This window comes from Muscardinus avellanarius, assembly GCF_963383645.1.
Source record: "Muscardinus avellanarius genome assembly, chromosome: 22".
In the NCBI taxonomy this organism is placed as follows: domain Eukaryota; kingdom Metazoa; phylum Chordata; class Mammalia; order Rodentia; family Gliridae; genus Muscardinus; species Muscardinus avellanarius.
In genome coordinates, this window is record NC_137808.1 from 1,422,950 (window position 1) to 1,434,430 (window position 11,481).

At 47.4% G+C, this 11,481-nt stretch overlaps 1 protein-coding gene across 2 annotated transcripts in view; it reads right to left on the minus strand.

Moving 5' to 3' along the window:
- Nucleotides 1-11,255, minus strand: part of CRBN (cereblon) — a gene marked incomplete at both ends in the record, with an annotated part of 29,557 nt that extends 18,302 nt beyond the window's left edge. The window contains 4 exons of one of the 2 annotated variants that reach the window (XM_080718180.1): nucleotides 774-923; nucleotides 2,322-2,521; nucleotides 3,963-4,072; nucleotides 11,189-11,255. In XM_080718180.1, the coding sequence (XP_080574306.1) occupies nucleotides 774-923; nucleotides 2,322-2,521; nucleotides 3,963-4,072; nucleotides 11,189-11,255 (527 nt within the window). Of the gene's footprint in view, nucleotides 1-773; nucleotides 924-2,321; nucleotides 2,522-3,962; nucleotides 4,076-11,188 lie in introns of both variants that reach the window. The other variant, XM_080718179.1, reaches the window with a different exon arrangement.
- Between the last annotated feature and the right edge of the window lie 226 nt (nucleotides 11,256-11,481).

Here is an 11,481-nt window from a genome sequence, read left to right on the forward strand (position 1 = left end):
TACAGAGATGCAGAAGCAAGGGGTATTTTTCGATTAACTTGTCATATAAATAGCATTTCTGCCTGACAAAAAAATTCCCACTGCAGGTGGTCTGTCGGTCCTGCTCAGGAGCAGCAGGGGGCAAGGGTAACCAGCGTGGCTTCCAAACAGCACACGGGCGCTGCCCACCACCTGGCCCAGCGAGCAGAGCGCTCCGAGTTTTGGGCCTCCCGACCCTGCAGAGAGGAAGCCATACCCCACTGACATCTTCTTTCGGGTTTACATTCTGTCCCCAAACCTTGACGGGCCCCAAACATCTGAAACCCTTTTAAAAAGGTGCTGCGTTCCTGCCCCAGGCTAAACCCTGAGGATGGGCGCTGAGCTTGGAACTTAAGCAGCTCTAGTTTCAAAAAATTCCCAAGCGAGTCTGATGCACAAGATTGCAAACCCCAGGGCTATACCTCAGAGTGAGAGAGAGGACGAATTTTAAAAAAGTTTTAAATATGAACAGGCAGGCCGGGCGCGGTGGGCACGCTTGTCATCCCCGCGCTTGGGAGGCGGAGACAGGAGGATCGCGCAGGTTCGAAGCCAGCCGCGCTGGCTTAAGAGAACCTGTTTCCAAATAAAAATATAAAATAGGTCTGGGAGAGTAGCCTGGAGGTAGAAGGGCTTCCAGGAACCCCAGTACCACCAATAAAATAAAATAAAATAAAATAAAAAAATAAATAAAAGTAAATTAGAAAAGCATCTCATTCTACGGCCTTTCCGAAGCCTTAAGATACGGCACTTCTTACCCGTCTGACTGTGTCCGCAGCTCAAGGACTTTGAACCTTTGTCTTCCGATGGCCTTTACTTTCACGATTTCAATTCCAAACTCCTGCTCTTCTCGATAGGCATAGATCTCTGCTGTTGTTCCAAACTGGGCCTTTCTTTCCTGTACATTACTTTCAAGGTAAATTTCAAATGGAAAGAGCTTTGAGCATTTGACGTACATTGGCAAAGTTGTCAAAAGCAGTGCACACAGGGAAACGTGGAGCCGTCGCCTCTTGCTGCAGGGCCAGGCTAGCTTGATTTTATTTTTAAAGTCACATGGGAGAGAGACAAGGCGGCTTCAAGATACACCATGAGAACACGTTAGGAAAATGGCAGATTTTTAGTGACTGACATGATCTAGGACTGAAAGGGCTTTCAACGCCCATTTCCCAAAGCAAACTCTGCTTTGTTGGCCCACCTTTCCGTCGCGCTGCCTGCCCTGGGCGGGAACTTCCTGCAGCGGCTTCCGGCCTCCTCGGCAGATTCCCGCCCTGACCCCTGATTCGTATGGTACGACTGTAAGTCTTGAGGCAGAGGAGAGCAGCGGCAGCCGCCTCCACTCTTGGAAAACGAATCCTTTACATTAAAATATAAAAGCCTTACTTCTCTTTCACTCAGGATAATTTTTTTTTTAAATTTTTTATTTATTTTGGTACCGGGGTTCCTGGAAGCCTCCGGGCTACACTCCCAGACCTATTTTTTTTATATTTTTTATTTGGAAACAGGGTCTCTTAAGCCAGCGGGGCTGCCTCCGAACCAGCGCGATCCTCCTGTCTCTGCCTCCCCAGCGCGGGGATGACGAGCTTGCGCCACCACGCCCGGCTCACTCAAGATAATTCTTGAAAGAGGTTCTAAAGATGTGCACCATGAAATAGTACTGAGCAAAGTTATTTCAAGGATAAAGAAAGCTAAGCCGGGCGTAATCTCAGTACTGGAGAGGCTGGGGAGGATCATAGGTTAGAAGACAGCCTCAACAACGCAGCGACATTCCTCTCAGCGACCTACTGAAACCCTGTTTCAAAACAAAAAATAAAAGGGCCAGGGCTGTTGTTCAGAGGGAGAATGCCCCTGGATCCAATTCCTAACACCAAGAAAACATTTCTTAAAACGGCGAAATTGTAGCCAGGCATGGTGGTACATGCTTGTAATCCCGGTAACTGAGAGAATGAGACAGGAGGACCACAAGTTTGAGGCCAGCCTCCACAACTCAGTGAGACAGACACTGTTTCAAAATAAAATAATAAAAAAACAGGGCTGGGGATGTAGTTAGCCTCTGGTTCCATCCCCAGTACAAAAAAAAAAAAAAAAAAAAAAAAAAAAAAAAAGCTAAACTGTATGGAAGTAAATGTTGGGTTTAGATGGTAATCAAAGTAAGAGATACTCCAACGTCTCAACTTTTACTCAGTAAAATCCTCGACCTCCCATTCTTACCTACCCTTTCCCTTTCCTGCATATGGAAAATTAGAGCCTGCTTTGGCCGTGACCGCGTCCAAGTGCGCACACGCTGGGTGGATCTGCCCGACGTTTACCTGTAGGCAAGAACCGCGAAGGTCCTGTCTTTCTGAATCAGACTGCGCACCATGCTGACGTCCTGTGGGCTGAAGAGCTGCAGAGGTAAGGTCTGTCCGGGGATCAGGATCATGGCCTGCGGCAGCACGGGGATCACCTGACAGCTGTTGTCGTCATGCACGGTCCTGCCGTGGAACTCCTCCATGTCAGCGCCCAGGTACTGTCCCGGCACACACAGGACAGGGCCAGCACAGACAGGGGCGGGAAAAGAGAAGGTCAGGCCAGCGACACACCGCGCTGCAAGACACGGAGGAGAGGGCGCAGGGACGCTCACCCCCCAACGACCCGGGACGCGGCCATGCGGCACGAACGCCTAGCTTCCGATCTAATGTTTACTGGCAGAAGTCGAACTCCCGAGTTTTTAAGAAGACCCGCTCATACACACGGATGCAACAACATTTTGTAGTTCCGAAATGTTTGTTTCGGCCAAGATAAGAAACACCGCTATGTCCAAAGGCCACAAATCAAAGTATGAAATGTTAATATGTTAAATAATACCCCAGAAGCTAGCAGTACAGAGAAAGTGTACAAATGGCTCAATTACAAACACAGCTGTGAGGAGGCTCGCAGCTCCTTAAGGAACAGTATAGTGCTAGGTATATTCTATATATACCACATATACTACATTATGGACCAGAGTCTGTATATATATGTAGAGTACACATCTAGTATATTATTAATATCTTAATTTTAATATTGCCTAATGGTTAAAAAATAAAATCGAAATTTAAACCCTCAAAAAAAAAACTGCTTAGTACTCTATGTATATATAGTATTATACCACGTACATATATAACACACGTTACAGTGTATACAGTATCTTATGGAAGTATGCGCATATATATAGTAACAGCATATATACATAGAGTGCACTATATATAGTAGTCTCTATATACAGTATCTAGTATTAGGCAATTTAAAAATGAAGGTTTTATTAAATGAATGTAAATGTACTCTATATAGTAAATGTACTATATACTATGTAACAGTATAAAGAATACTGTGTATACTATATAGTATTAAACATATAGCATATAGAATTTCTAACCTTTTATGAAGACTCTCTTACACACAAATTCAAGAACAAATTCAAGAATTTCATCATTCCAAATGTTTAATACTATATATTACTAAGCAGTTTAAAAATTAAGGCTTTAGCCGGGTGTGGGGGCGCACGCTTTGTAATCCGCGTGCTTGGGAAGTGGAGACAGGAGGATGGCACAGGTTCGAAGCCAGCCCTGCTGGCTTAAGAGACCCTTAAAAAAAAAAAAAAAAAGTCTGGGAGTGTAGCCCGGAGGTAGAAGGCCCCTGGGTTCCATCCCCAGTACCATCAAACAAACAAACAAGGCTTTATATTTATCTATTGGAAAACTGCCCGTGTGCTCATCGAATTACAACTGAACATAGTATTAAGCTGAGAAGAAAAATTAAGGCCACAAGTTTATCCGCCGGAAAATAGCCCATGTCTGCATCCAAAAGTGCTAGGCTACCTCATGAGGTAATATGCCCAGCAATGCCAAGATCAGCCCGTCTGCTCAGGAGCTTCTGTCCGCGGTTCAATGTGCATCGACTTCCATCTGCTCTGTTACTAAATTACATACCGTATGCGAGGTTGGCAAACTGGTGTCGAAATTGATGATGTGTGGCTTTGTGGCTTCTTTGCTGTCTTGGTCTTCAGTTTCCATTTCATCCTCGTCGTCGTCTTCATTCTCTGCTGTACGAGTAGAATATTAAGAGAAAACACAGGAGAGTCACCAGGGTGTCACACCTGTGTGTTCCCTTTCAAATACAGCGGTCCTTCTTTAGAAAAGGGTATTTCTAGCCAGGCGTGGTGGCGCACACGTTTGGGAGGCGGAGACAGGAGGATCGCAGTTCAAGGGCAGCCTCAGCTACTTAGTGAGGCCCTCTGCAACTCAGTGAGACCCTGCTTCAAAAATATACAGTAAAAAATAGGGCTGGGGGGTGGAGGTCGGAGGTAGAATGCCCCTGGGTTCCATCCCCAGTAACACACACACATACACACACACAAGGATCATTCTAAAACTACATATATAGCTGGGCGTGGTGGCGCACGCTTGTCATCCCAGCGCTCGGGACTAGGCTGAGACAGGAGGATGGCACAGGTTCGCAGCCAGACTCAGCTACTGAGTGAGGCTCTCTGCAACTTACTGAGACCCTGTTTCCAAATAAAATACAAAATGGGTCTGGGAGTATAGCCCGGAGGTAGAAAGCCTCTGGGTCCCACCCCCAGTACCAATATATATATATACATGTGTGCGTGCGTGCGTGTGTATATATATAATATATGTATGTATGTATATGTATATATGTATACAGAACTAAAATAAAACTACATGCATTTGGTCATCTCTGCCCAGAGGGTGACTCTAGGGCTCTGCCACCAGACCTTTTTATTTTTTTTACATCAAGTTTTCAATTTGAGAATAGTTTCAGATTCACAAGATTACTGGAAAGTCACGTGTTCCTGTATACTCCACTTCTATTTTCCCTGTAGTTAGCATCTTATAGTATAGTCAGAGTGCAGGAATCGATGTGGGCTCAGTCACTAAATCTCCCACTTTATTTGGCTGTTCTATTTTACCTAGTTATTTTGGGGGGCACAGGATCCCCTCCAGAATACCACAGTAAATTCTGCTGTCAACCGGGCGTGGTGGGGTATGCTTATAATCCCCGCGCTTGGGAGGCGGAGATAGGAGGATGGCACAGGTTTGAAGCCAGCCTCGCTGGCTTAAGAGACACTGTTTCCAAATATTAAAAAAAGTATAAAATAGGTCTGGGAGTGTAGCCTGGAAGTAGAAGGGTTTCCAGGAACCCCAGTACCACCAAAAAAAAAAAAAAAAAAAAAAAAGTCTGTTGTCATGACTACTTAGCCTCTTCATGGTGGGCTTGGCTTCTCATATTTTTCTTGACTTAGATGGCCTTAACCACTTTTTAAATATAAGGAATTTTACTGGTTGATTGTGGTACCGAGAATCAAACCCAGGGGGCTCCTCCCTCTGAGCTACACCCCAACCCTATCTTCTTTTTTACTCTGACAGTGTCTTGGTAGGCTGATGGGAATCTCACTACCTGCTGAAGCTGGCCTTAGGCCTGCGATCCTCCTGTCGCAGCCCCCCAGTTACTGCAGGGGATTACAGGCCAGCACCCCCACCCCTGGGTGGTGGAATCACTTTGAGGAGTGTCTCTCTGTTAGGATTTGTGATGGCGTTCCCATGAGGCCGGGCTTCTGCTCCAGGAGGCAGAGGACAGAGGCGGAGGATGCATACCCCTGATCCAGGCGGCCGCCACTGCCTTGACCTCGAGCACTGGGCTGCAGGGATGTGTCTCGGCCTCCCCTGCACACCTGACTTTCCCTCCCCACGCCGACCTCTTGGAGAGCGGAGGACCAGGTGCAGCCCGCGCTTACAGAGTGAAGCGCCACGCTCCCCAGCCTTGGGCAGAAAGAGTTACATAAACTGCGTGTAATTCTCTGGTATGGGAGACTGTTCTCTCTTGTCAACAGTTAATTCCGATGCCTTCAACAGAGTATTCCACCTGATTCAACCTCAGCTTCCTCATCTGAAAAATGGCAGGCTTGAAGAAGACATCTCAAGTTTTTTTCCAAATCCTTAACTTCATTGATTAAAATGGAAAAAAAAAAAAAAATCACTGAAACATGGCAGAAGCCAGAGGTGGTGGTACATGTCTATAATCTCAGGATTCAGGAGGCTGAGACAGGTGGATTGTAGATTTGAGGCCAGCCTCAGCAACTTAGCGAGACCCTGTTTCAAAATAAAGTTACACACACACACACACTTCTCAGATATAGAATGTCCCTAGGTTCAATTCCCACAATTCCTAATAACACCACACACACACACACACACACACACACACACACACACACACACACACACACACGCACTGCTGAAAGGGAGAATTCATAGCATTTTTCTAGTAATATCACTTCCCTGGCTGTCAATATCTTCCTTAAAAAAGGAATAAGTATGAAATATGAAACATATAAAGGAAAATGTCTGAAAATCTTTCTTGCGTGTACTTTTTTTTTTTTTTTTTTTGGTGGTACTGAGGACTCAACTCTGGAACGTTCTCCCTCTGCAGTACACCCCCAGCCCCTTTTAAGTTTTTCTGGGGTCGACACAGGGTCTCACGCGGTTGCGGAGTCTTGCTGATTTGCTAAGGCTGCTTTTGAACTTGCAATCTGGTCTCAGCTTCCCCAGTACGGGGATTATAGCGTGTGCCCCCATGCCCCGCTTCCACACACACTTGAAAACTCATGAAGTGGAAGCTGATGTATCTTTAAACTCGATGTTACCAATGTAAGGGATGAAAGAGCCATGCTCCTGGATACTGACGCTACTCTACTGAATGACTTCGTCCCTCTCTGCGCTGAGTCTGGGTACACCTCCTCTCCTAGCATTCTCAACCAGCAGCGCTCTGGCTCCTTGGGGACGGCTTGGAAATGTCGAGTTATTTTTGGTTATCACAAATAGGAGAACTCCCCTGGCAATCTAGATCAGATGGCTAAGGATTCTGCTTACAAACAAGAGTTCACCAAGCCCAGTGCAGTGGTGCACACCTGTAATCCCAGGACTTGGGAGGTGGAGACAGGAGGACTGCAGGTTCAAGACCAGCTGAGCATCTCAGAGAGACCCTGTTTCAAATTAAAAAATAAAAAGGGCAAAGTTCAGGGGTAGAATGTTCCTGGGTTCAATCCCCAGCGAAACACACAACACACACTTCTCCTGTGTGATATGTCCAAAAGTGTAGAGGTAGGACAACACTGGCCTAGACTACCCACATATGTACTGAATCTCATTCCTAACCTCACTGTCCTTATATCAGTACTTAAATCAAACGACCTGGGCGTGGTGGCGCACGCATGGTGGGCACGCTTGTAATCCCCGCGCCTGGGAGGCGGAGACAGGAGGATCGCGCAGGTTCAAAGCCAGCCGCCCTGGCTTAAGAGACCCTGTTTCCAAATAAAAAAAATATAAATAGGTCTGGGAGTGTAACCTGGAGGTAGAGGGTTTCCAGGAACCCCAGTACCACCAAAAAGAAAGAAAGAAAAAAATCAAACAATCGTCAGTTAGGATTCTGACATGTTTGACAAAGTGTCACTGCCTGGGTGTTTCTGTTTATTCTTATGAATTGCCTTTGTCAATGACAATATATTTAATTTCAACTTAAATGCAAACACCCGATACACATTCATCTTACGAACACCAATGCTTCGTCAAGTTATAATGAAGAAAATTAATCTGAAATCTAGTTCTTTACAGCTACAACTCTGAAAGCCTAACTTTCACTGGACGTGTGGAGAAACTTCCTTTATTCCTAAACATCAACTCAAAAGAGTGGTATTAATATTGTATTTTTACACTTTATTTTATATCTATTTTTGTGGCACTGGGGATTGACCCCAGAAGCACTCAACCTCTGAGCTATACCCCCAGTCTTTTTTTTTTGTGTGTGGTACTGGGGGTGGAACCCAGAGGCTTTCTACCTCTGGGCTATACTCCCAGACCTATTTTATATTTTATTTGGAAACGGTCTCACTAAGTTGCTGAGAGCCTCACTAAGTAGCTGAGGCTGGCTTCGAACCTGTGCGGTCCTCCTGTCTCAGCCTCCCAAGCGCGGGGATGGCAAGTGTGCGCCACCAAGCCCGGCTTACTTTTAGTTTCTAAAAAAGGGTCTTGCCAGGTTGCCGAGTCTCTCGCTAAGTTGACGAGGCTGGCTTTGAATTTGCAATCCTCCTGTCTCAGCCTCCAAAGAACTGGGATTACAGGTATGCGCCACCACGCTCGGCTTCGATGTGCATCATCTAGTGTCTAAATAATTTCTCTCTCATCCAGGCAACTAAAACGCATTTCCTGACTTCCCTATTCTTACAGATCTTTCATTTCATTAGGATTGATCTTTCCCATCTTAATTATTACGCAATCTCTTTAGCCTGCGGAGAGGATGACCTTCAAACCAAGCCACAAGCCAATGTTTCTTTACAAATAGAACTGAGATAGGAACTGGAAGGCCATCCTGACTCTACCTCTGGGCCTAATCACTTTTTTTTTTGTGTGTGTGGTACTGGGGTTCCTGGAAGCCCTTCTATCTCCGGGCTACACTCCCAGACCTATTTTTACATTTTCATTTTGGAAACAGGGTCTCCTAAGCCAGCACGCGCGGCTGGCTTCGAACCTGCGCGATCCTCCTGTCTCTGCCTCCCAAGCGCGGGGATGACAAGCGTGCGCCACCACGCCCGGCTATTGGGCCTAATCACTTTTGATCCTTCTCTCCACCCCACTGAGTGCTGAGAGCTCAAGGATGGAGCGTGACTCATCGCAAGAAGGAAAAACCAACAGTGTGGCAGGACCATTCTCCCGACACCCTGGACTTGGTACCTGCAGAACGGGCCAAGGGCCCTGCACACGTTGGCTGCCGACATACTTACCTTTATGTCATTTCCCGAGACAGCTTTGGGAAGAACCACAGATGCGGACCATAGTCTGTTTTTATATGATGGGCAAGTACTCAGTCTGTGTCTCCTTCAATCCACGCTATTCTTGGGGGATGATATAATACTCAGAACGCAGCTGAATCCAAATAAATGAATACTCGGAGTACAATTTCTCTTAGGCAAGTGCCTGAAACCTAAAATTGTTTCTTGGCAGCCCGAAGGGAAAGCCCCTGGCTAACTCCTGTGGCAACAGATGTACACTCCCCAGATGTACAATCTTACCCTGGGCGTACGTTCTAGTGTCTTCAGCTCCATCTAACAGGGGTAGTTATCAACCCCTCTACGCCCTGAACAACTGCTCCCTGGGAAAGACCGCAAAGTGACTGCAGGCCACTTACCTGACCTGAAATCAACATTTTCTTTGTTTTTTTTTTTTTTTCAAGTTACTACCTCCTCGAGTACCAGACTGCACACCGCACCTCTCTTCAGCCCCACAACACCTAACACGTGGCCTGGCAGATAAAGAAGGAACTCGGGTAATATTCTTGGTTTGATTCACAGAACCCTGGGAAAACATGTCTTGTCTAAAGCAGGTCTTGTCTGTAGCACTCTATGAATAGTCCGGTCGTTTGTATAGTCAGCCAATGCCTTTTTTCTCTTCAATACTCCAACACAAGGCCAAGGTCTAAATTTTCTTAATGCATACAGTAAAAAGAAAGCTAAGTTTAACACCATTCTATCTGTGTGTGTGTGTGTGTGTGTGTGTGTGTGTGTGTGTGTGTGTGTTGACTGGGGAGGGCAGAGGGGGACTGAACCCAGGGGCATTCTCTCTGAGCTGTACTCCCAGCCCTTTTCGCTTTTCCTCTCGAGTATAACACGGTCTCTCTAGGTGACTGTGAGTCTCACTACATTGCTGAGGGTGTCCTCAAACCTCTGGTCCTCCTGTCTCAACCTCCTAAGTACTGGGATTACAGGTTGCAAAGCTAGGCACTAAATATCTTAAACTAAGCATATTCCTACCTAACTGCAAAAATCAGTGGCCTCTCTCTCTCTCTTTTTTGCGGTATTGGGGATGGAACTCAGGGGCATTCTATCTCTGAGCGACACCCCCAGCCCTATTTTTTATTCTTTATTTTTGAAACGGTCTGAGTTGAAGCATCTTTCCCTCTCTCTCTCTCTCTCTCTCTCTCTCTCTCTCTCTCTCTGGTTGCAATACTGGGGATTAAACCTAGGTGCATACTACCTCCAAGCTACACCCCAGCCCTATTTTTTATTCCTTTTATTTATTTTAATTTTTTGGTGGTACTGGGGGTGGAACCCAGGGGCTTTCTACCTCCGGGCTATACTCCCAGACCTAGTTTATATATTTTTTGGAAACAGGGTCTCACTGAGTTGAAGCATATCTCTATCTCTATCTATCTCTCTCTCTCTCTCTCTCTCTCTCTCTCTCTCTCTCTCTCTCTCTCCAATACTGGGGATTAAACCTAGGTGCATACTACCTCCAAGCTACACCCCAGCCCTATTTTTTATTCTATTTATTTATTTATTTATTTATTTTAATTTTTTGGTGGTACCTGGGGTGGAACCCAGGGGCTTTCTACCTCCGGACTATACTCCCAGACCTAGTTTATATATTTTTTGGAAACAGGGTCTCACTGAGTTGAAGCATATCTCTCTCTCTCTCTCTGCAATACTGGGGATTAAACCTAGGTGCATACTACCTCCAAGCTACACCCCAGCCCTATTTTTTATTTATTTATTTTTGGTGGTACCTGGGGGTGGAACCCAGGGGGGCTTTCTTTCTACCTCCGGCCTCCCGGACCTAGTTTATATTTTATTTGGAAACAGGGTCTCACTGAGTTGAAGCATCTCTGCGCTCCTCCTCTCGGCGCCCCACGTCCTGGGATCAGAGAGGCCTGCCCCTCTGTCCCCGGCTACCGCTAAGTACCTTCAACTCGGCAAATTCCTCCAGGAACCGCGGATGGCGCAGAGAAGGGGTTAAGGGCAGCCCACCTGGGGCTCCTCCCGCGCTGCCACTGGACGACCTTGGACGACTCCCTGGACTAAGCTGCTCATATATTTCTACCCACCCACCCCCCAAAAAAAAAACAAAAACAAAAACAGGAATCGGAATAGAGATACCGGGAGGCAGGGCGGCCCCGCCCGCAAAAGGGCGCCCGCAAAGCGCTCGGGGCCCCCCACACGCCGGCGCCCACTGGCCAAGGGCTCGGCATCCATTAATGGCGGCCGCCGCCATCGGACGGGCCGCCGCTTCCCTGGCCGCGCTGGCCGCCCCGCAGGGCACCGCGGCCGCTGCCCCGGCCCGCCCGGCCCGCCCGGCCCCGGGGTTACCAGGCAGGAGCGGCAGGTGGTTGCCCATGTTGTGCGCAGCGTCCTGTGGTGCTTCCTCGTCGGCCATGTCTGTTTACCCGCAAAGGACTCCGGGAGTGGGCGTGGCCGGGGCGTGGCCGGGGCGCGGGGCGGGGCCACGCCGGGGCCACAGCGCCCTCTGGCGGCGCCCGAAGGAAGGAGCGGCGCAGGCCAAGGTCTGCAGAGGATGCCAGGACCGACCGAGCCAGCCAGACCTGTTTGTTGTGTGTGTTGGGGAACTTTGCTTTTGCTGCAGCTCAGCCTCGGCTTTTTTT